Source organism: Diabrotica virgifera, chromosome 7, assembly GCF_917563875.1.
Source record: "Diabrotica virgifera virgifera chromosome 7, PGI_DIABVI_V3a".
In the NCBI taxonomy this organism is placed as follows: Eukaryota; Metazoa; Arthropoda; class Insecta; order Coleoptera; family Chrysomelidae; genus Diabrotica; species Diabrotica virgifera.
Genome location: NC_065449.1, coordinates 48,292,700 through 48,317,361, shown reverse-complemented (window position 1 = coordinate 48,317,361; position 24,662 = coordinate 48,292,700). Strand labels below are relative to the sequence as shown.

At 33.4% G+C, this 24,662-nt stretch overlaps 1 protein-coding gene across 2 annotated transcripts; it reads right to left on the bottom strand.

Moving 5' to 3' along the window:
- Window positions 1-3,912: 3,912 nt before the first annotated feature.
- Window positions 3,913-23,555, bottom strand: LOC114327842 (alpha-tocopherol transfer protein). Of its 2 annotated transcripts, none has more exons than XM_050656264.1 (5): window positions 23,411-23,555; window positions 15,980-16,077; window positions 13,619-13,773; window positions 7,369-7,669; window positions 3,913-4,109 (listed from the first exon to the last, which is right to left on the bottom strand). In XM_050656264.1, exons 1-5 carry the CDS (start codon window positions 23,475-23,477, stop codon window positions 3,930-3,932), a joined length of 801 nt encoding a protein of 266 aa, XP_050512221.1. In that variant the 5' UTR covers window positions 23,478-23,555; the 3' UTR covers window positions 3,913-3,929. The 2 variants fall into 2 exon arrangements, with proteins under 2 accessions (XP_050512221.1, XP_028132349.1); XM_028276548.2 differs by having other exon boundaries at window positions 7,369-7,673; window positions 13,623-13,773.
- Window positions 23,556-24,662: the final 1,107 nt, after the last annotated feature.

Below are 24,662 nucleotides of genomic sequence, written 5' to 3'. Positions count from 1 at the left end.
TTGGCTCCTTTTTACACAACCAGTTTAAAAGAAAATATTACTTGGCACCAAAAAATTATAAGACTATCTCAACAACAATAAATAATACATTGACCCCTTTTTACAGAATAGGTAGAACCTTTGTATGTATCATTTTTGCACATAACTCCTCTTTTGAATAAAATGTCACTTGGCACCTTTTTGCAAATCAACGACGATATGAACTACTTCAAATCATATAAGAAGGTAAAGTACATCAGTAGAGGGACGCCAGTACTCGTGGCTGAAAGACCTGAGACAATGGTTTGACTGCTCATCTGCAGAAATTTTTCGTGCGACAATTTCCAAAACTACAACTGCCCTTTGGATCGTCAACCTTTGAAAGGAGACTGCGTAATAAGAAGAAGATCATCTTCTACATTTTCCACCATATTTTAGATCGACCTCTTCTCTGACGACCATTATTGTAATTGATGTAGCATTTTCGGTAATTTCACTGCTATTCTGTTGTATGTAGTCATCTAGTTGTTGTGTTCATCTCACTGGCGAAGCGTCCATGTAACCACTCTTAAGAATCACCACGGAAGAAATGTTGGTAACAGTTAAGAATCTTGCAAATAAAAATATTTTACGACTATTGTGAAATAATTTCATTTTATTTTTTTTTTACAATAGAGATATGAGTGTTAATTAATAGTAATTCAGTAAAAAGCCAACTAGACGCGCGAAAATATTGACGAGTTTATGCGACTCGGTTGCAGGTTATTTTGTTACCACTTTTGTTTGTGGTGTTTGTGTGTTGTGGACTGTGGATAATTGAACTCTTGTTACCACTTTTTGGAATGGTTAAAATGGTTACTTACCTATTATAGTGTGCGTGAAATTAAACATGGATGAGTGTCGTTGACGATTTTTTTTTAAATTGTTGACACTATGATTATTCAACTTAAAAATAGGTTTTCTAATATAAAGCATCTCGAGTGTTTGGCAATATATTATTATTTTGACAATTTTTAAATTAACACAAAAAAAATTCCCAGATGCCTTGCATCAATTTGTAAAGCTATATGGACAATTTGACAGAGTAAAGAGAATAACAGAATTGACAGTTCTTTTTAATAATCCAGATTATATCGATAATTTGATAATGTATTTCAGAAAGATCTTAAATTGGCAAACCTTTTTTAACAGTTTTAGCTACAAGTGCACCCGTTGACAGTAGTTTTTCAGCAATGAAGCGGATTAAATCCTGCCAAAGTAATACCCAAAATTGCAAGATTAAATGTCCTCATTTTTTTAATTTCCATTGAGAAACGCTTTTAAAATGGATTAATGACAAAATCCTCTTTATACAATTCTGTTATTAACATTTTTGCAAATAAACAAAAACTTTTATTTGGGAGGTTCAAAATAATTTTTTTAAATAAGATTGTTTACACTTTTTGGTATTGGTAACACTTAAGAAAAAATCACGCGTTCTTCTTACCTACTACTATATTAAATTTACATTCAAGATGCAGTAGAAATAAACAAACCAAGACATGTTAAATGCTACTAGAAGCACTCCCGAAACATAATTTACAATGTATATACATAGTAAATTCCAAATCATGATTTCCAAATTTTATACATTGTAAATTATGATTCGGGATTGCTCCTAGGAGATTTTAACATGTCTTGGTTTGTTTATTTCTACTCCATCTTGATTGTAAATTTACTATAGTATGTTGGATTTTTCTGACTATGTTAAGGTCCTCATAAACTTTCTCAGTTCTTTATCTGTCCTTCAGATCTAACCTTCGTTCTTCAGTTTTTCTCCAAATATATTTCTTATTATTAGTCGAGGCATTGAAGCACAAAAATAGGCCTTACTGTCGATTTTTGGCGCAGTAAGACGGATTTTAATGCAGTTTGGTGCGTTGGATTCGTGAAAATGTCAGAAAATTTTGTGAACTAATGTAATGAATAAGAAATCTCAAATTGCATTTGTGCATAAGAAAAATGCATTTCAAAAATGCATTTTGGTAAATAGTAGGAAAAATTGACTCAATTTTCTTACTCGGGGGTTTTTGTGGTCGCTGAAAACGAATATGAGGTCGGTGAGAGTGTGAAAACTACCTGGTGCCTGCAGCGGGTGTAATAAACGTCTTCCTCTGGAGTATTGTGGTAATTTATCATATAATTGGCTTAAACTCATTAGTCGGGGGTTTTTGGGGTCGCTGAAAATGAAAATGAGGTCGGCGAGAGTGTGCAAACTACCTGGTGCCTGCAGCGGGTGTAATAAACGACTTTTTTGGAGTATTGTGGTAATTTATCATATAGTTGGCTTAAACTCATTACTCGGGGGTTTTTGGCGTCGCTCAAAATGAATATGAGGTCGGCGAAAGTGTGCAAACTACCTGGTGCCTGCAGCAGGTGTAATAAACGTCTTCCTCTGGACTATTATGGTAATTTGTTAAATAATTGGCCCAAACTTGTTACTCGGTCTTTGGGGTCACTCAAAATAAATATCGCAACGACTAAATTCTAATTTCATATCATTTAAAGCAGTTTGAATTAAGGCGCAAGTGGATGATGTGGTTTTGCCTTGAGAGAAAATTAGTAGATACAGAATGTACTTAATGGCTATTGCCAAAAATAAAAAGATTGTCATTGGAAAATTTTTTTCATCTGTTGATGCATTTACCCAGCATTTAAAAAGGGTATATTTACAAACACAAATTTGGCTGCATGGAGAGGACAGTAACATGAACCCAACCGATTGGGAATGGGAATTACAAAATAATGTATTAATTCCAGTTAGAATGACTCAGCCACCTGGTCCTCCAAACATTTTAAATTTAATATTCTGTAGTTGTAATAAGCGAACGGCTCCACGAGCGACAAGTTTACGCCAGCAGTAGCCGTAAAACGATCTTAAGGTTCCGCGGAACGGAATAGGAATAGCCGAACTGAACCGACTACAGGACTTGTGCGTAGTCGGTTCAGTTCGGCTATTCCTATTCCGTCCCGCGGAACCTAATGATGGTTTTACGGCTACTGCTGGCGTAAACTTGTCGCTCGTGGAGCCGTTCGCTTACAGAGGAAGACGTTTATTTCACCCGCTACAGGCACCAGATAGTTTGCACACTCTCGCCGACCTCATATTCGTTTTCAGCGATCCCAAAAACCCCACGGTAAGAAAATTGAGTCAATTTTTCCCACTATTTGCGGAAATGCATTTTTCTTATGCACAAATGCAATTTGAGATTTTTTATTCATTAAATTAGTTTACAAAACTTCCTGACATTCTCACGAATCCAACGCACCAATGCCCATTAAAATCCGTCTTACTGCAAAAAAATCGACACTTCAATCCTTCAATGCCTCGACTATATTGTTAGTTCTCAAGGCTGCACCATTTCTTGTTGTTTTTTAATTAATGTCCATGCCGCTAATGCAAGCTACTATCAGCCTAGCAGATATTATTTATATATTCTTAATTTCGCACCTCTTAATCCGTTTTTTTACACAAACATACTTTTCCGTTTTCATTAGTCTATTTTCAATTTCTGCTTTATATTTGGTTTCTGTGCTATAATTTTATTCTTCCTATGTATTGGAGATTGTGTTACTGAACCAATTACATCATTAAACACCTTTGTTGCGTTACGGGACACTTACTGCTGCGTTTCAACAACATTTTGACGTTTAAAAATATAATTTCTAAAAAGCTTACTAATAATAGTCTCCCATTCTACCACTATTCCTGTTTTGGTTATAGCACGGTAGTCTGCTATATTTTTGGTCTACGGTATTTAAGGATAATAAGAGGACCAGTGCTACGCTTTAACTGGATGTCCTCGGCCTTCTTCTTGGAAGCCAGACACTCTATCGCCTGAGATATCCGGTCCATAAAGTTTACTAATTTTTAAAATATTGAAATAGAATAGAACCATTTTAACATATATTTATAGTTTAATAACATTTTTGTACAGCTGAAAATTTCTTGAAATTTCTTCATTTCTATCATAAAGTTTTTGAGTAAGTTTTGTAAAGTTAACTTCGTTTTCGCCACCATACTCTGCAGGAAGCACACTTTTATCTATATGCTCAAATAAAGTTTCATAATTGTTAAAATAGCAGTGTACCTAAAACAAAAATTATGTTAGTCGCAAAAAATAAGTTTTTTAGTTTTTCTATTTATGGTAGGGGAGCAAAAAATGCTAAATGTGCAGTCACTCGAGCCTTTGGGGACCTCTTGGGTTGTGAAGAGTAGGTTCTAAAACCAAAAAAGTTAAGTAAAGTTTTCCATTTTATTGGAGACTTTCAATTTTTAAATTTAATTTCCCATTTTCAACAATGGATTTTTCCGATTATAGCGCCATCTATCCATAATTCGAAAAAATGTTTTAAATAAATGTTACCTATTTTTACGTAAGGAATCAAAATCTTCAAGTAAAAAATGGGGGCTCCCATTTAAGATTTTAAAGTAACCTCCACCCCACCTCCGTGAGGGTTCGTGTTTGATGACATTCGATTAAATGTATTTTTCAGTTTTTCGATCTGATATTCATTTCGCGAATTATCGCGGGATTCTTATTTAAAATATTAAATTTACCCCCCACCCCTCTCCGTGGGAAGTCGTGTTTGGTATCATTCGATAGATTTTTGGAAAATATTTAGTACGTGTTTTCTAGTTTTTCGATATGTCATTCATTCCGCGAAATATTCGATTTTTTCTTGTGAAATTTTGGGACTCATCCATTTTCTTACAATCGTCAGGATTTTGAAATATACACTGTTTTGCATGTACTTAACTTACCATATCTTAATCTAACGACTTCGAGTTTTTCTAAGGATAGATTTTTTTCGCCCTCCCTCTCCCCTTAACGAACTCAACTGCATTAAGGGCCAATATATAGTAGAGATATATTTTCAGGGTACAAGGTTTCTCCTCATGTAATAATCTGACGCGCTCGAGTAACTGCAAAAATCCCCGCTTGGGCTCCCCTACCATTATGGAGATGATATACTCACATATCAGCCGAAAATTTCTTTAAAATGGTTAGTAGAGAGAAGAACAGTTTTGTCATCAAATTCAGGAAAAATTCCTGCCACTTGTAAATATATTTAAGTCGTTCCTTCTATAGGGAGCAACGATAATGAACTTAGGCTTTGGTTTGAATACTTTGGACACATTATGCGAAATGAATCCAGATATGCCCTCCTACAAGCCATCTTGCACGGAAAAATGTTTGGAAAGCGAGGTTCAGGAAAAAGAAGAACATCCTGGTTAAAAAACCTCAGAACCTGGTTCAACACAACATCTGTGCATCTTTTCCGCGTTGCTCTAGATAAAGTAAAGATGGACATGATGATCGCCAACATTCGTCACGGATAGGCACATTAAGAAGAATAACTTGGTAAAGGATCACTATAGGAGCAATGCAACCAATTTGTGGCAATAGGGTGAGAAGAACCTGAGGATTCCAGAGCAACAACTAACACATCCACAGAGGAAGCTACAGCTACCCGTGGAAAGGAATGCTAAACTTTTAGAACATTTCCAACAATCAAGCAATAAGGAAAGGTTAATAAAATCAAGATAGGAAGTACATATCGGCATGTCTCGCAACAAGGGTGAAAAAAAGCGAAATATTGTATAAGTTAAATGCAACCATAGATGCGTACCTATTTCTGACTTATTGTTCGTTATTAGAACGGTGTAGCCAAGTTAGAATAGAAGTGTCGTAACTTGGAATGAATCCCTACTGGAGCAATGCATCCAATTTTTGGTAATAACGTTCGAAGACCATGAGGATTCCAGAGCAACAACTAACACATCCACAGCTTCCTCAGGCTTTAGCTAAAGGAATGCTGAAATACATAATAAGAAAGGGGTACTAATTATCCTATGGAAGTCCTCTGCTCTTTAATTTAATCATGGATGAAATCAGGAAAAGCGTCAATAAAAGAAAATTCTACAGACTGGGAAACAAAGTAGTAAAAATACTCTGTTATCCAAACTCACAATCTCACACCAGTATCACTCGCATGCAGAACAACTAATTTTGTAATATTTATCTTTCTTATCAAGCGTTATTTCCTACTATGTTCTGTTCTTTTAAACCAAGAGGAGTAATTCACCGCGCCGTAATGCTAGTTTGTAATTGGGCCAACGTCTAACCTCAGACCAGCTTGAAAATGACATTTATGAAATTTTGACACTATTGGCATTTTATAGGTTAATTAAATTATTTCAGCGATTTTTTGTGTTCTCTGAATTATTCCTTTAATTTTTAGATTTTTAGTCTGCCTTTATATACAGAGTGGGCCAAAGAAAAGAGTCCACCTGGATATTTGGCAGTAGGTATTTATTGGGATTTTAAGGAAATGACGAAATGTTTTTACGGTACATACATCTGTCAGTTGTCACACCCCTCCATTCCACTTCTCCATCCCCTTATTTCTAAATAGAGAATAGGGGTTGTGTGCTAGCTCATTTAAAAGGGTATTCAATTCTCTATTCAATAATATTAACACTGACATCATTATTTATACGAGGTGTCCAAGAAAAATTATTTTGAATTAAATTAATTGACACAAAAAGAAGAATGTTTGTAATTTATTTAATTCAAAATACTGCTGACAGAAAACAGAAAAAAATGTTTATTTAATAAATAAACATTGTTTGTTGCTTAAATTCAATATTCAACCTACCAAGAGGCAGATAAGTGCAGCTTGAAATTGAAATTAAGCGACAAGCAAAGTTAATTTATCAAAAAACATTCTTTTCTGTTTTATGACAACAGTAGAATATATTTTGGATTAAATAAATTACATGCATTCTTGTTTTTCTGTCAATTAATTTAGTAAAAAAAATTCTTGGGAATAAATAATTATGTTAATGTTAATATTATTGAATAGAGAATTGAATAACATTTCAAATGAGCTAGAACACGACCCCTATTCCCTATTTAAAAATAAGGGGTAGGAGAAGTGGAAGGGAGGGGGTTGACAAATGATAGTTTTATGTACCGTAAAAATGTGACCCCCTTAGATCAAAAATCGACCTGTTTCTTCATTTCCTTAAAATCAAATAAATACTGCCAAATATTGAGGTGGACTGTTTTCTTTGGCCCACTCTGTATAACAAAAGTTGTTTTTAGCGACCTATTAGTGTAACATAATATGTATCGATTACCATCAAAGGCCGATATAATCAAACAAAAAACAAGATGTATTTGGTGATTTTTCTAGTGATTTTCTTGGGTGTGAATCTGTCATTTTACTTTACTGCTCCTGGTTTGAAAATAAACCATAGCATCAAGGTACTTTTGTACTGGAAAGATTATTGCTGTATCCTCAATTAATACACATAGATATTTTGCATAATACTTATCTTACCGTTTTCTTTCGTTCTTCTGGAACAAATGGCCACGCTAATTTAAGTGCTACATCCACCATAAGGGAATGATTAACAATATGCACCTGTATTTCCTTAAAAGGTATAGCGTCTATTTTACGTCTTCCATTAGATAGAGCACTTGGCGTTAACCATTTAAAAAGTTTCCAGCTATATCCACTGACATCAACAAGCATACATAAGCCTTTTCCCGCTTTTTCAGGATGTCTGCTTAAGATATATTCGAACCAAATTTCTTCAGCTGCGATTACGTCCATAGAAGTTAATCTTGCTGGATCAAGTCTCTCTGTAAGGTGAAGTAATACTTAATAATATGAATATATTATAACAGTAATGAAAAATAATATTCAAATAAAATGAATCTGAAATAAAGAACGATAGGCACATAATGGTATTCAGTGATTATGGAACGGCATATGGCAAAGATATAAACCCTCAATAAAAAAAAATTCCCTAAAAAAAGAGAGAAAAAAATTGAAGGAAAAATAAGTACAGATATGAAACAAAATTGGAAGATCGTAGGTTACTGAAAAGTCAAGGAATTTTTGACAATAAATAAATATCATAAATTAATTCTCTGAAGCTACTAGACAAAACTTTCCAAACGAGAGTAAAATAGAGGAACAATAAAATTATAAAAATTATAGCAGAAAAAAAAAGGAATGGCGGCATTGAGGAGAAAAATAGAAAATGGCAAAAAGAAAATCTTTAAACATAAAAGACAAAAATGGGAATATACAGGGTGATTCATTAAGAATATCCAATCCCCGAGGTGTAGATTTTAGACCTAAACATTTTAAGATTTATCCCAAATCACTTAAATAAAATTTGGCTCCTTTCTGAGTTACAGGGTGTTCTACTTAAAAATTTAAAAACTATTTTTACCCAGTACTTTAAAACTATTTGACCTATCCTTGTCATACTGGTCAGAAAATGTAGCTACTGTACATGTACATCCTACTGAATTATGCTAAATAAACATTTCTAGCTACTACCAGAGGCGTACGACAGAGTACAGTGAGTGGCTTACCTTTCCCAAATTCTACGCTACTGCCGAAATTGTAGTCATATATATAAATTCGGGTTCAAAATATCATCCGACGTTGTTCAATGCCTATTTGCCAATATCTTCTATCATTGCAGTTTTCATCATCTAATCCTCGTACACTCATTGATCGTCTTACTCCTTGTATCCACGTCCTTCTTGGCTTTCCTGTTTTCCTGTTTTCTGTAGGTATCCAGTTCATAATTTTCTTTGGCAGTCTTTAATCGCCCATTCTCTGAACATATCCGTACCACACTAATTGTTTCTTCTCAATGCATTCTACAACCTTTTCCTGTAAATTCGTTCTTCGCTTTACTTCCTCATTTCTAACCCGGTCCAATCTCGGTGTTCTACTTGCTCTTCTTAGGGCGTCCATCTCAGTTGCTTCTATTTTTCTTTTTTGGTGTTCCTTAATTCTCCATGTTTCGGACCCGCATACCAATGTGCTCTTAATCATGGTGTTGTATATTGTATATTCTCACTTTTCTTTGTTTCCCTATCTCGGTACTCCACAAAACTTCGTTCAATGGTTTAATTATCGTTCTTGCTTTATTTATTCTACTCTTAATTTCTGCATCGTCAGTACCTTCCTTGTTGAAATTAATTCCCAAATACTTATATTTATCACAACTAGTTATTTTCTGATTGTTGTCCAATATCATATCAGTTGAATCCTCACCTAGGCATAACTGCAGTCCCCATTTTTCGTATTCCTCCTTCAAAGAAATTGTTGTTTTGGTGCTTTATTTCAATTCTCCAATAATTTCTATGTAAATAATATACTCTTCATATTCGTAACGCTAAAGTCATTAGTTTTCGAGATATTTGAAGTTGAAAATGAAACGTGGCAGCTATTTTGATTAATGTATTATGTGTCCCTTCATTTGTAACTTCAAATATCTCGAAAACTAATGATTTTATCGGTACGAATAAAGAGTATAATATTTGCATAGAAACTGTGGGAGAATCTAAAAATGTGGGAAAGGTCAACCATTCACTTTCCCCTGTCGTACGCCTCTGGTAGTAGCCAGAAAGATTTATGTAACATATTTTGGTAAGGTGTACAGTAACTACACTTTCTGCCAAGTATGATAAGGATACGTCAAATACTTTAAAGTACTAGATACAAATAGTATGTAATATGTATGTATGTAATAGATATGTATGTAATAGGGATGTTTGATTTAAAATTTAAAAATTAGTTATAACCATTACTTTAAAATTAATGGAAATATCCTTATGAAACTGACCAAAAAGTGTAGGTACTGTACACCCTACTAATTTATGTTAAATAAATATTTTTAACTACTACGAGAGGCGCACAGGGGAAAGTGAATATTTGACCCTTCCCAAATTCTACGCCACTGATGGAATTGCTGTTTTAGCATAATTTTTAGATTTACTCTCTAGGTAAATAATATACTCTTCATTTGTACTGACAAATTCATTAGTTTTTAAGATATTTAAATTTAAAAATGAAAGAGCGCAATAGATTAATCCAGTGGTTTCCAACCTTTTTGTACGTGCGCCCCCCTTAAAAAAACAAAAAATTGTTGCGCCCCCTTAATTTTTGAATCTAATTTCATAAATACTCAACTGATATTATAATTTATTTGATGCAGTACAGAATAATATACAATATGTAAACATATACATAAAAAATAATAAAATTTGCTTTTTAATAGTGTTTATCCCATTTTTAAATTAATTTTCAGACATTTTGTTACAATTTCCTTCTTGTAATAAACAATTGTTACAGCTGTATGCCCCTTGGCAACAGTCTCGCGCCCCCCTAGGGGGGCGCATCCCACAGGTTGGAAACCATTGGGGGTTTGGAGGTTGGAAACCCACAACAACCATTAATGATTAATCAAAATAGCTTCATTTTCAACTTCAGATATCTCGGAAATTAATGACTTTATAATTACGAATTGAGAGTATATTATTTGCCTAGAAAGTATTGGACAATCGGAATATTGTGCTAAAATATCAATTCCGTCCGTGGCGTAGAATTTGGGAACTGTAAACCATCCTCTGCTCCTGTCGTCCGCGAGGACGGTAACTACACTTTCTCCAAAGCTAACATCGGGTCTGAGAGACCGACATAAAAAAATGTTTCCATTGGCACACTTTCAAGCGTAGGATTGTGTTTACTCCCTGAAGGAGTAAAATTAAACATAAGTATCCACAAGGAAAAAGTTTTCCTGTAACATAAGTGATACATATTTTTAAATTATTAAACCTCTTTAACATTCGCAGAGTACCAAGCAAAATAAAACAATCACATAACATATGATTTGTCAAAAAACAACCTCAATATTTCCATTGTTGTTTTCTTGTACCTAGGTTCACCATTTACTGGCAATTGGGTTACTAAATTATCAGCACTTGTTTGCACGGTCTTTCGTTAATCTAAATATTTTTTCATTGAGTAGATCATAGGTCCAACATGGGTCTCTGGGACAAGATTTGCCGAGAATTGCTTAATTAGTTGACACTGGAGACTCAAACTTCAACACTAAAAACAGGCATCTAAATCCCCCTGTACCGCAGTATCGGGGCACATTTTATTTAAGTGATTTGGGTTAATTTTAATACTTTGAGGTCAAGAATCTACAACTCAGAGATTGGACATTCTTAATGAATCACCCTGTAGACTAATCTTGATCAGGCTCATTACATATTATAACACGACAATTAGACACAGTCGATTATACTGAGCGACAATATTATAAGTAAAACTAAAACCAAATCTTAAGAATTAGTAGAAATCCGATAAATGGCTCAGAGACGTGGGTGTCAAATAAAAGAACTAAAAAGAGAATATTATGTGCAATTATATTCTGGAGAAGAAACTACAGATTCAGACGAATGGACATACATAGTGTGGAATGAACTAATTATTGCGAAGGTCACACTAAATGACAAAATGGAAGAACGAAAATCTGTTATTTTAATTATCGACGAGATAAGAATACCTACTGCTGAGAACTTCGAAAGAGAAACCAAACAGAAGGAGAAAAAGAGAACACCCTAGGCCCCAGATTACAGTAGAACGGACAAATGAAAACAGTAATGTAAAATAGAGACCTTAATGAAAAAGATATAATATATTTTATGACAAATTAGAAATGGCAATTTGGACGTGGTAAATAGTATTAGTCTAAGAGCTGGGAGCGGATTTTGTGCTTGATAAGTAATATGGAAAAACTATATGGGGATATGTTGAACTAGTTGTGTACATTACTTTCCCCGACGGCCGTAAACCAGAGTGGGGGCCGAGGGCAGATATAAGGGGTCAAATTCGAGGTTTTTATTATTTTTTTGTGACGCTCTTGACAGAGATAGTGCACCAAAATTTGGGAATAAGTAGGTCATGAAGTAACTAATTAAAATCTCCAGGGGCGGAATCCTGCGTGGCCCACAAAGGGGTGGGAAAAGGGGTGAATATAAAAATTATAATTGGGATTTTTTTGACGTTCCTGATCGAGACAGTGCACCAAAATTTGGGAATAAGTTGACCATGACATAACTAAGTAAAATCCCCAGAGCCGAAAACCAGATTGGGGGACGAAGGTAGTTATAAGGGGTCAAAATCGAGGTTTTTACTATTTTTTTTTTCTGACGCTCATGATCGAGGTAGTGCCCCAAAATTTGAGAATAAGTAGATTATGGCATAACTAAGTAAAATCTCCAGGGGCGGAATGCTGTGTGGGGGACAAATGGGTGGGGGCAGAGGTGAATATAAAAATTATAAGGGTTTTCTTGTGACGTTCGTGATCGAGATAGTACACCAAAATTTGGCAATAAGTAGATCATAACACAACTAACTAAAATCTTCAGGGGCGAAACGCTGCTTGGGTATAAAGGGGTGGTGGGTAGGGTTGAATATAAAAATATAGGGGTTTTTGTAACCTTCGTTAACGAGATAGTGTACCAAAATTTGGGAATAAGTAGATCATGAAAAAAATTAATAAAATCTCCAGGGGCGGACAAGGGTGAATACGCAAAATTTTTGGGTTATGCTCGTCATCGAGAATATGTCCGTAACTTGCACAATTGATTCATTGCAGAATCAAAATCAAAAAGGGCGGGCAGCTAGGTGGGGTCAGGTAGCTTTGTTAAAAACAGTGTCACAATATTTTCATAAAAAATGTAGAGAAAAATAAAAATTAAAAATTCTTATATTTTTCAAAAAAAATTTATAAAATTAATTTGTGCAAATAATTATTGTTCTCGAAATTTTTATTATTAATTGATAGAAAAAATGATGAAATTAAAAATAATCATGGGTTTTTATTGGAAAATATAATTTTATTTACATCTACAAGTATTAAGAGGCTACATCAGTGTGTCATTAATATTAATTCGAGCGAAAGTTTTGCCGCACCGTTTTTCGAAAGTTTTGCGAACCTTTAATAACAGTGCGTCGGAAGTAGGTGACACTATCAAAGACACAATATTGTAATAATAGGCATTGTGATAACGGTGACTATTTCTCTATGTTATATTCACCCCTGCCTCCACCCCTTTGTCGGCCACGCAGCGTTCCGCCTTTGGAGATTTTACATGGCCTACTTATTCCCAAATTTTGGTGCACAATCTCTATCATGAGCGTTACAAAAAAAAATAATAAAGACCGCGAATTTAACCCCGTATAACTGCCCTCGTCCCCCAATCTGGTTTCCGGCTCTAGGGATTTTACGTAGCTCTGTCATGGTCTACTTATTCCCGAATTTGGTGCATCTCGATAAGGAACGTCACAAAAAACTCAATTACAACTTTTATATTCACCCCTTCTCCCACCCCTTTGTGGGCCACGCAGCGTTCCGCCCCTGGAGATTTTAATTGGTTACGTCATGACCTACTTATTTCCAAATTTTGGTGCCCTAGACCATCAAGAGCGTCACAAAAAAATAAAAACCGCGATTTTGACCCCTTATATCTACCCTCGGCCCCCACTCTGATTTCCGGCCATTAAGGAAAGTAATGTACATAACTAGTTCAACATATCCCCATATAGTTTTTCCATATTACTTATCACGCACAAAATCCGCTTCTATCTCTCCGACTATATATTATAATAAGCTGTATAAACCTACCAAATAAGTAACTATTAGTATGTATGTAACTTAAAATAAGGAAATTAAACGTGTGATGTAAAATTATAAATTTTAAATAAAAACCTGCCCATTTTTTCATAATAAATTGGTCTCCCTTCCTTATCACAATCGTCTAAAACTACTGAGAAATTCATATCTAAGACATCCTTTATATCTTTAGGGCCTAGTTTGGGATAATAGTCGGGTATTTTTACTATTGTTTCGTGGTATAGCAGCATCTGTAATACAAACATTTATTTAATTTTTAACAGTCGAATAATAATAGTAATAGTAGTTTTAGTAATAGCACAGATTAACCCAACACAGATGCGAAACCCTGGCGATGACTCTGGTACCGAGTTTTGGTAAACTCCTCCCACTTTGAGTTACCAGAAGGGTAGTCGCTTAGTAGCTCGCTTAGTATGCAGGCTTAAGCTTATTGTCAGTTCCTGAATAACCTCGACAGTACATGCGCTTATTGTAGTGTTAAATTTACTATTGTGAATTTTTTCTATTTATCAAGTGTGTTTAAATAGTTTTGTTATATTTTTAAAAATGGTTGGATATACGTGTATTTGTGAAGGATGTTCATCTAAGACGGGTCAAGAAATATCATTTTTTAGATTGCCAAAGGATGAAGTAAGGTATATAGTGTCATTAATAAATTTATTTACTTTCTAAATACTGATTAAGCGGCATATTACTTATATCATATTAATTATATTAATCTCAAAACTTACATAAAATAGTTACTCAAGCTATGTATGTTAGAAATAGTTCCAAGAGTATTTTTTTAAGAAATATTTTGATAAGTGTGAAAAAAATCCGTCTTGAAAACAGTAAATTTTAGTTACTAGTAAGAATGAATAACGCCCTGTTATTGAAGATAGTCAAAATAATCTTAAAAAATAAAAGAGATATTAACAAGACATTAAATTTTTATTAAAAAACATCTTATGTTATAGGAGTGAGCTATAGTTAAAAGCTACTAAAAGACAAGATTTGTTAGAGGAGGATTTAACTAGATACAGAATTTGCGAAAAGCATTTTGAAAATAAATTTTTATGCTCATCTTCACGACAAAAACTCTTGTATGACAATTCTTTGCCTTCAATTTTTACCGAATCTAAAGATATCTGCGCGAATACGTCTGAGAAGCCGCCGAAAAAGTTCAAATATTATCAGGTAAAAATTAGGTAAATATCAATAATAAAAAGATATGATTTTTCAGATAAGAATATAATAATAGAATATCTAATTGAATATCTCTTAATAGAATAACGCCTGCGGCGGAAAATTTACAGGTAATGTCCTCGAAACAAGTTTCTATCAGCCCCAGTAAGGAAAAAAAAGGACACATTTCTACAAGAATTACAAAAGATGTTTCCCAGTTATCACCTTCAGTATCATTACAAACAGCAGCATCTTTTATGTATAACTTGCCACGTGAATATAAACTGAAATGTAAAATCAGGTTTTTAAAAAGAAAACTTTTGAATAGAAAAATATGTAAAAAATAAAACGGTACAAAACAAGAGTTAGAGCAGTTTAAAAAATTATGTGACAAATTTCTTAATAAATCATTGGCCGAAATTGTAAAAACTCAGGCAATGTTGCAGAAAAAAGTTCCAAAGGCCAGAAGATATTCTCAGGAATACAAACAATTCGCTCTAACATTATACTTTTTTGGAGCCAAAACTTATCACTTTTTGAAAAAAAAAAAATTCTTTATTTGCCAACTAAACGTTGTTTATATAATTAAATTTGATTATATAATTAAATAACCTGGAACTTGAAAATTATTATATTAACAACACTTTATCTGGTTTTGTTCTGAAAGGTCATACCTGGAATTCCCAAATTACTGTCACCAAACGACTGTCACTTTTCTAATACCTAGTATACTTTCTCTTGTTTTGTAGCTAGTTTACTTTCTCTTGTTTTGTACCTACCTAGAATTCCCAAATTACCCTATTATATTTATATCGTATTCACTTCCAAGCAACTTTTTGTTATTTTTCAATATACACAGAAATTTAATAAATGACCATTTATATAAAAAATCTTTAAGGATTGTCACTTTTCTAACAGTTAGTTAACTTTCTCTTGTTTTGTTAAGGACATACCTAGAATTCCTAAATTACCTATTGTATTTTGATTTCATTTTTTGTTTAACACATAAATTTATTAAATGACCAATGTTTTGTTAAGTTTTGTTTTTCTTAATTTTTAGTGTAGATATAGTAAATATCAAATCAGGTGTAAAATAAGTATTATAGATCAAATGAACTATTTTGTAAGTTATCAATTGTATTGGTGCAAACACCGGCACAACAACTGTGCTCCTTAGTTTCAAGGTTACCAATTTTTGTACCGGCATCATAGCATAGCTTTCGCATCTGTGTTGGGTTAATCTGTGGTAATAGAATAGTTAAAATTACTTACTCTTTGAAAGGCTTCTTCTGTATCTAAACAACCAGTACTATACAGAAATCTTTGTATATAAATATCATCAGTGTTTATATTTTTTAAATGCTTGACATCTACAACAAAAATAAGTGTGAAAGTAAAATAAGATAAATACATATACAGGGTGTTTCATTAACAATTATCCATAACGTAACTGGAGAAACCTTAGCACAAAATACGAATATTTACCCAAAACACTTAAATAAAATATTCTTCCTTATCGAGATACAGAGTGTTTTATTACAAATGTTCTAAAATTATTTTAGCGCATGGTTAAAGCACTTTTTAATATGTTTTGTTCAAACTTGACACACAGTTTACACATGCTAGGGTACTTTAATTAGTCTTAAAAGAAGTTTTCCGCTATTACTAGAGGCGTGCTGTAGGGATATATACTTCCTTTTTGCCCCTTTTCCCCCTTACAATCTACGCCACTGTCGTCATAATCATTTCAGCATGTTTTTTTATTCTTAGTTACTTTTTACGTAAATATCGTCCGTTATCTCAATGCGATAGAGTAAGTAGTTTTTAAGTTATTTGTGTTTTAATGTAATGTATTCATAAGATTATGTATTTTAAACATATACCTACAGTCGAAAAAATAAAATAGTACCAAGGAACGATCACATCAATCACTTATTTTGTATTTGTTGTCTTTTTCTATAACTAACATTTGTTATTTATAAAAAAAAAACAGCAAATACAAAATAAGTGATTGGTGTGATTGTTCATGGGTATTCTTTCATTTTTCCGACTGTACTTAATCTTATTGAATGTAGTTTAAAGTACATACAGTAGGAAAAATGAAAGAGTACCCATGAACGAACGTATAAAACACGCTGTATTTTCCTATCACCGTGTCACACAAAAAATTGGCCAGCGCAAGTACATGTAATAATTATTGTTACATGTACTTGCACAGGACAATTTTCTTTGTGACACGGTGACAGGAAAATACAGCGTGTTTTATATGTTCGTTCATGGGTATTCTTTCATTTTTCCGACTGTAGACTTATGGAATCCATCATTTTTAAACGCAAATAACTTGAAAACTACTTACTTTATCGCAATGAGTCAAAAGGATGATAGTTAGGTAAAAAGTAACAAGGAATAAAAAAAACGCACTGAAATGATTATTACGACAGTGGCGTAGATGTTGAGGGGAAAAAGGGGCGAAAATGAAGTATATATCCCTACAGTACGCCTCTGGTAACAGCGGAAAGCTATCTTTTAAGATTAGTTAAAGTAACCTAACATGTGTAAACTGTGTGTCAAATTTGAACAAAAAAGGTGCTTGAACAATGGGCTAAAATCCATCTGTTAGAATATTTGTAATAAAACAGTCCGTATCTCGGTAAAAAGGAATATTTTCTTTAAGTATTTTGGTTAAATCTTCGTATTTTGTGCTGAGGTTTCTCTAGTTACGATATGGACAATTGTTAATGAAACACCCTGTATAGAAATGACTACTCAAAAGAGTTCACCCTGATATTTGGCAATATTAATTGGATAATGTGAATACGTTAAAACCGATCGATTTTTGTTCCAAAGGTGTTACTTTTGATCGATATAGACATCTGTCATTGGTCAACTATCTTCTTTCCAGTACCTTAAACACTTATGAGACTATAGACAACGTGTGCCACATCATAAGAGAGGTATTTCCCTAGAAAATTTAGACATCCTCTATTTTGAATCAACTGCATCAGCAGCAAGTCTCTGAAAAAACGCAACCAAAACTCAAATAATGACAAATTTAATGCATGCACAAAACATCAGAATAAATGACGCCGACATAACAGAATCACATGTTAGTATAAATATCTTGGACATGAGAAACAAATTAGTTAGATGCCAGAAGCGGCAATAAAAAGTCAAAAATATAGTGATAAGAAGGTGGCGGAGCAAGAAATAGGACGATGGTTCAGGAGAGCCGGGGATCGCTTAAAAACTTACAACGAAAAGGAATCAGAATAAAAATTGAATTTATTTTTTAAAAAATAATAAAAATATTTTCACTAGTAATATCACTAGAGGTCAAATTATTTCCGGAAATTTTTTTGAGATCATGAATATTTTGAAATTTTCTAAAAATATTCATGATCAAAAAAAAATTTCCGGATATTAATTTGACTTCGCGTGGTATTCGGTAAGAAAATTCCACACCAAATTTGCATTTGAAAATCCAAAGCTGCATGAACAGATTAATAGCGCGCCATAGCTTTGTCAGCAATTATTTAGGCTTTCAAATTCGTAATTTCTACTCATTGTAGTTGCATGGCAATACCATTTCAAGATAGAAAATAGTATATTCTTCAATTTTACATAAGTTTTGAGTAACTACAAGTGATAGAAAATGAATCAAAATTAAATTATGTAAACAAATAAAAACCAGTCTGTCAAAAATGTTCTGTTATTGTAAACGTCAAAAAATTTCCACTATAATTCGCTGTTGGGTACCCCACGAGCAAAAAATTTCCGATAAAATACCTCCGTTGCCATGGTGATCTGTCAAAATAACGTATTTTGATTGGTTCAAAATTACAGGTGTGGAATTTTCACCTATATTTACTTTTTCCGCAAATCGCCAGGAAATTTTGACATTCCTGTCAAAATTTCTTGAAGAAAAAGTCAGGACTTCCTTACTGTAAGGAAATGTCATTTCCTTACTGTAAGGAAATGATATTTTCGTACAGTTGTTAGTGTTCTACATAAATGATAGAAAATTATTAATAATCCATAAAACGTCTGTATGCATTTTCGTACTTTTCTCTTGATTTCTTTGGCAATAATTCTAATGAAGCAGTATTCACTGCCTCAACCAGCTCTGGAGGAGTCCCAGGAATGGAAATTTCATCATCACTTATCATTTTACTTTCGAGAACACCAGCAATTAAATTTATAAGCGTCAAGTTTGACAATTCAACCTCAATACGTTTCCATAGTAACCCAAGTAATTTTATTAGGAATTTCAAAGCACCATTTATTTGAGAATAAAATTATCGCGTTTTTTTTAAATCAATCAATATCTGTCGAATTTTAAACGATTTGCGGAAAAATAGTATGTTTACCTCGTAGGAAAAGCCACATTCCTGGACTCTGTGTTGCTCAGTCTCGGCTTGCGCCTCGACTTAGCAATCTTCACAGTCGTCCAGGAATGTTAAGCTTTTCCTACCCGGTAAACAATGTACTATTATTTACATACATCATCAAAAGTGTGTATAGTATGTACATAATATGTATATATAGTATGTACTAGGTACATACTTTCAATACGTCTTAGGTACGTACTTCAGTACGTAATAGGTATGTACCATCATTTGGAAAATGTACGTCTTATGTACGTATTAAGTACGTCCTTCGTACAGCAAAGTACGTACATTGTACATACTTTATGTCCCATCAGCACGTACTTAGTTTGTCTTATGTACTTGTGCTTACTGGGATGGTTATAACTATAACATACGGACCATGACCCTACCATTAACGAAAAGGTCAGCAGAAAATCTAAGAGTGACCCAGAGGGTCAATGTGAGGGACCCATGCTAGGAATCAAATGGAGAGATGGAATACCAAATAGTCAAATAACAAAAATCAAAGACGTATTATAACATGCAGCTAAAAGAAATGGAAATGGTAGGTCATGTAGCAAGAACACCGACATGTACACCGTCATGTTTAAAAAAGACACAAGAGAAGAGATTTTAATAATGATATAACAGTAAAGGGAATAAAAAATTAAAAAAATATATGAAATGAATAATTCCTAACAAGGATTGACGATCGGTGAAAAATGTAATAATGGAAAAACAAAAGTTCCTTGGGTAAAGGAAATTATTGACAGAGACATTTTTAAATATTTATTGTAATAATTTATTACGTCAGGTCACCAGTGAAGAAAATAGTATGGAAAAATAAATTAAAAGTGAGCGGGAAGAAGATAAAGAAGAATATAAAACGCTGAGAGGAATAGCGAAAAACACCATAAGGTAGTCATAAGCAAAGACGTAAAAAGAATTTGGAGAAGAATTACAGAAAAACTATGTACCAAATAAAAGAAGCTTTTGTACAACAATCAGACATAATTATGAAGAAAGGAAAACAAAAGAAATAACAGCACTAATAACTACAACAAACCAAATCCAAACAAATGCAGAACAGGAACAGATAGTTAAGTATGGAAAGAATACTACGAAAATTTTATAAATGAAATAATATACGGTATAAATAAAACATATCAAGATGGCGAAAACAAAGAAATATAGACTAGACTAGTAAATAAGTAGAAAAAAAGTAATACAGGAAGTATCAAACATAAAAACAGGGCAATTTGGAGGGGATGATGACATAGAACCAGAAATGATAAAATCCATGGGAAGAAGGAATAAACTGGCTACGGAAAATATACAAAGAGGCATGGAATAAGCAACAATCCCAAAAGATTGGCAAAGTAACTTTATAGTATGACCAATATACCAAAGGGAGAACACGTCAACTACGAAAATTATAGAGCAATATGATTGGTAACGCTATGTTCTACAATATATACGAAAAAAGTAGAAAAGCTATGGCAAGCGGTAAAAAAGAACTGGGGGAAGAACAAACAGCAGTTTAGACCAGAAAGACAAAAAAAAAAGATAACATTTACAGCACTAGAAATATAGCAGTAAGAAGTATATACTCTGTAGAAAGAAAATTTATATGGCAATTTATATGGCAAAGTATTAACATAATAGTAATAAGACGTGTAGGAACAGATAGCACAGTATACGTGTGTAGACGTGTATAGCAGGAAAGACTAAATGGGATAGAATAAGGAATGAGATAATAAGAGGGATAACCAAACAGGAACTAATAATGAACAAAATAATAAAGAGACAATCAAACTCGAAATAGACGAAGCAACGAAGCACTTAAAAGCCCAAAACCTAGGAATTTTGTGCAGTAAGATGAATCGTCATGCAACTTTTTGCATTCAATTCGAGAGAGTGTCAGGCAATTTTGTGAACTAAATTGATCTCCGGAAAAAAATTTTGTGCATGAGAAAATGTATTTTCAAAGTGCATCTCGAAGAGATGGAAAATGAAAAATTGAGAACTCTGGAAATATTTCTGGAAATGAGTTCAATTTTTATATTTGGGGATTTTGGAGGTCAGTGAACACACATCTCATGACGGCGATGCTCTCCGAGGTACCTGGTCCCCAGGGTGGAGCTCGTCGCCGGAGACGATCGAATAATTCGCGAAATGAAGATTGGATCGAAAAACTGAAAAATGGGCCTTTAATATTTTTCAAAAATCTATCGAATGACACTAAAGACGACCCCCCACTCCATCCCCTGGAGATGGGGTTGGGGTAACTTTGAAATCTTAAACAGAAACGCCCATTTTTTATTAAAGATTTGGATTGCTTGCGTAAAAATAAACAAATTTTATTCGAGAAATTTTTTCGAATTGTGGATGGATGGTGCTATAATCGAAAAAAAAAAACGATTTATCGTGATACCATAGGTAAATAATAGAAACGGTCTAATATCTCGAGAAATGCACTTCCAAATAAGAGACCAAAAATATATATTTTTTATTTTTCAAGAACCTATCGAACAACATCAAACACGACTCTCCACTCCACCTCCTGGAGGTAGGGTGGGGGTTAACTTTAAAATCTTAAATGGAAATCCCCATATTTTATTGCAGATTTAGATTCCGCATGAAACAATAAGTAATAATTATTCGAAACATTTTTTAGAATTGTTAATAGATGGCGCTAATAAATAGTGTTTTTCCGATTATAGCGCCATCTATTCATAATTCGAAAAAATGTCTCGAATAAAAGTTACTTATTTTTACGCAAGGACTCAAAATCTGCAAGAAAAAAATGGAGGTTCCTATTTAAGATTTTAATGTATATAATTATATCCATCCTTTGGAATTTGTAATGTTAGCATTTTGATGTGACTTTTAGTCCATTTTTGAAAGGCTTTGACCTTCGTATTTTTTGGTAGGCTCACCATGTTCTTGTAAGTATAACCAAACTTTGCTTCTACCTTGGTCATCATTTTAAGTTTAACATTTAGATAATTAATATGGTTATACTTATTTTAGGCAACACTGGTGATGCTCTTTTTAGAGCGAAAACGTTTAGTTCGATGTTTGTAGCCCTATAGGGCTTTTTAAAATAATATACCTTTTACCAAGACCAAGATTTTTTATTAAATTTTACTTGTAATTAATGGTATACAGCCAGCTACAGGAAATTGTTCCTTGTGGATTTTTAAAGAAAGTTAGTTTAATATTTAAATAAAAGACAAATAACCTGTTAAGTATACTAATTTCGTTGAAATCATAATAATAGAAGTATAACTTCTCACGTGCGTACAAAGTACACACATTCTTTTTTTATTTGGAAGTGTATTTCTTGAGATATTAGACCGTTTCTATAATTTACCTATGGTATCAGGATAAATCGTTTTTTCCGATTATAGCGCCATCTATACACAATTCTAAACAATGTCTTGAATAAGAGATGCTTACTTTTACGTGAGAAATCTAAATCTGCAATAACAAATGGGGTTTCTATTTAAGATTTTGAAGTTACCCCCACCGCACCTCCAGGGGGTGGAGTGGGGAGGTCGTGTTTAGTGTCATTCGATAGATCTTTAAAAAACATTGAAAACCCATTTTTCAATTTTTCGATCCAGTCTTCATTTCGCGAATTATTCGGTCGTCCCAGGTGACGAGTTCCCCCTGGGCACCAGGTACCTCGGAGACCATCGCTGTCATGAAATTCGTATTCAGTGACCTCCAAAACGCTTAAGTATACAAATTGAACTCATTTGCGTCAATATTTCCTGAGTCCTAAATTATTTATTTTCCATCTCTTCGAGATGCACTTTAAAGATGCTTTTTCTCATGCACAAAAATTTTTGCCGGAGATCAATTTAGTTTACAAAATTGCCTGACACACTCACAAATCGAATGAAAAAAGTTGCATGACGATTCACCTTACTGCACAAAATTCCTAGGTTAATTGCTTCGTTGCTTCGTCTAAAATTTCACTCGAAATTCTAAGAAAGATTCACTACACATGAAATATGACCAAAAAAGAAAAGGGCAGACCGATAAAAAAATGGATACATTAATGGTAGATGTGGAAAGTTTAAACAGAAAACGCTCCAGAAATAAAAATAATAACACAAGATCGAAAAAAAATAAAGATATGGGTGAACATGTAGTGTCACTAAACTCAAATCCGACACCTGTATGGGAAGAAAGAATAAAAGTAATAATTGCCATATTTATAATAAAAATAATTTTATATTTTTTTAACTCCCGATATAGGTCCTTTACATTTTAAGATGGATATTAGAGTATTTACAATACAATTTTACTAAATGCACTTGCTTACCTTTTATCTTTTTTCTTACGATTTCTGTACACGCATCAACATTAACGTTTTTATCACAGACACTCATTTTTGTAAACTTTATCGCAAACTAAATTGAAAATCCCATCGTGAATACGTTCTAAAGTCATATCTATGGTAATGAGAATATAAATTATTATGATTATTTATGAATTTTTAAGAACGATAACGTAATTGGCTGATAAGAATTATTAGAATTATAGATTTTAGGTTTTTTCGCTTCTCTTACACAATTCAGTAAAAAGCAGTCCGACAGAACTAATTTGATCCTGTCAAATGATTTTTTAAAGTCCACGGAACATAAATATTCCGGTTAGTTGTATTCTGATGATTTGTCTTGAACTTGCCTCATTATAAACATAGCGTCTATGCATGATCTTTCCGACCTAAAATCTTGTCCGTCTGCTAATGTTATAATTTCATTCAGTTTGTTTGTTATCTCTTTGGTAGGTAACTTTAATTAACTAATTCTTCTGTAATTGGTCTCCATTTTTGTATATTCTCTATGGTTCTATTAACAACGCATTGTTAATAGTGCAAATGATGTAGTACCGGCATTTATTAACTTTTAGAAAGGTTTCTCTTTGTGGAGTGTGTGTTTTATGGCCTGGAGACCATACCAACACAAAAGACCCAGAGACAGACCTCCTATAAGATGGACAGATGATCTGAAACGAACTGCAGGGAAAAATTGGCTACAAGTAGCGTACAACAAAAAACAATGGAACAGAAGATTTGAAGAGGCTTGTATTCAAATGTGGACGTGAATGACTAGGTGAAGAGGAAGAGGAAGAAGTGATTTATGTTATGTGTTAATTTGCCAAGCCATCTCTCTTACTAAACAAATGTTACAACATTCTGCCAGGATACCTTCTTGCTTTGACGAAACGCCCCTGATGATGCTCTAGGAGCGAAAGTATACTTGGGCTAGATTTATTAAACTAGGTACTCTATATTTTCATAAATTTCTTTATATGTTGTTTCATTTTCGCAATTTTCTGAGTAGGAAGAGAGATAAAGTAAATTGGTTAGGAAGGGACACAGTTATGAGTATGAGTAAGATTTCGTGATAAGTTGTCAAAGTTTTGGGGCAATTAAAAACAACGCTGACTATTTGCATATGAAATATTCTATCTTCTCCGTAGACAAAAAATTCTCTTATCACTTCCTTTCAAAGGAATTAACAAGGAGGTGTACTTTGATAAAAAAACCCAGAATCATAATTCCTAAATAT

Excerpts from the sequence above, each read along its gene's own strand:
- LOC114327842 (XM_050656264.1), bottom strand. The coding sequence starts at position 23,477 with ATGAGTGTCTGTGATAAAAACGTTAATGTTGATGCGTGTACAGAAATC. Across the intron at positions 16,078-23,410 it reads CGTAAGAAAAAAGATAAAAG|ATGTCAAGCATTTAAAAAAT; the intron begins GTAAGCAAGTGC and ends TTTTTGTTGTAG. Across the intron at positions 7,670-13,618 it reads TATTATGAAAAAATGGGCAG|ACTTGATCCAGCAAGATTAA; the intron begins GTTTTTATTTAA and ends CCTTACAGAGAG.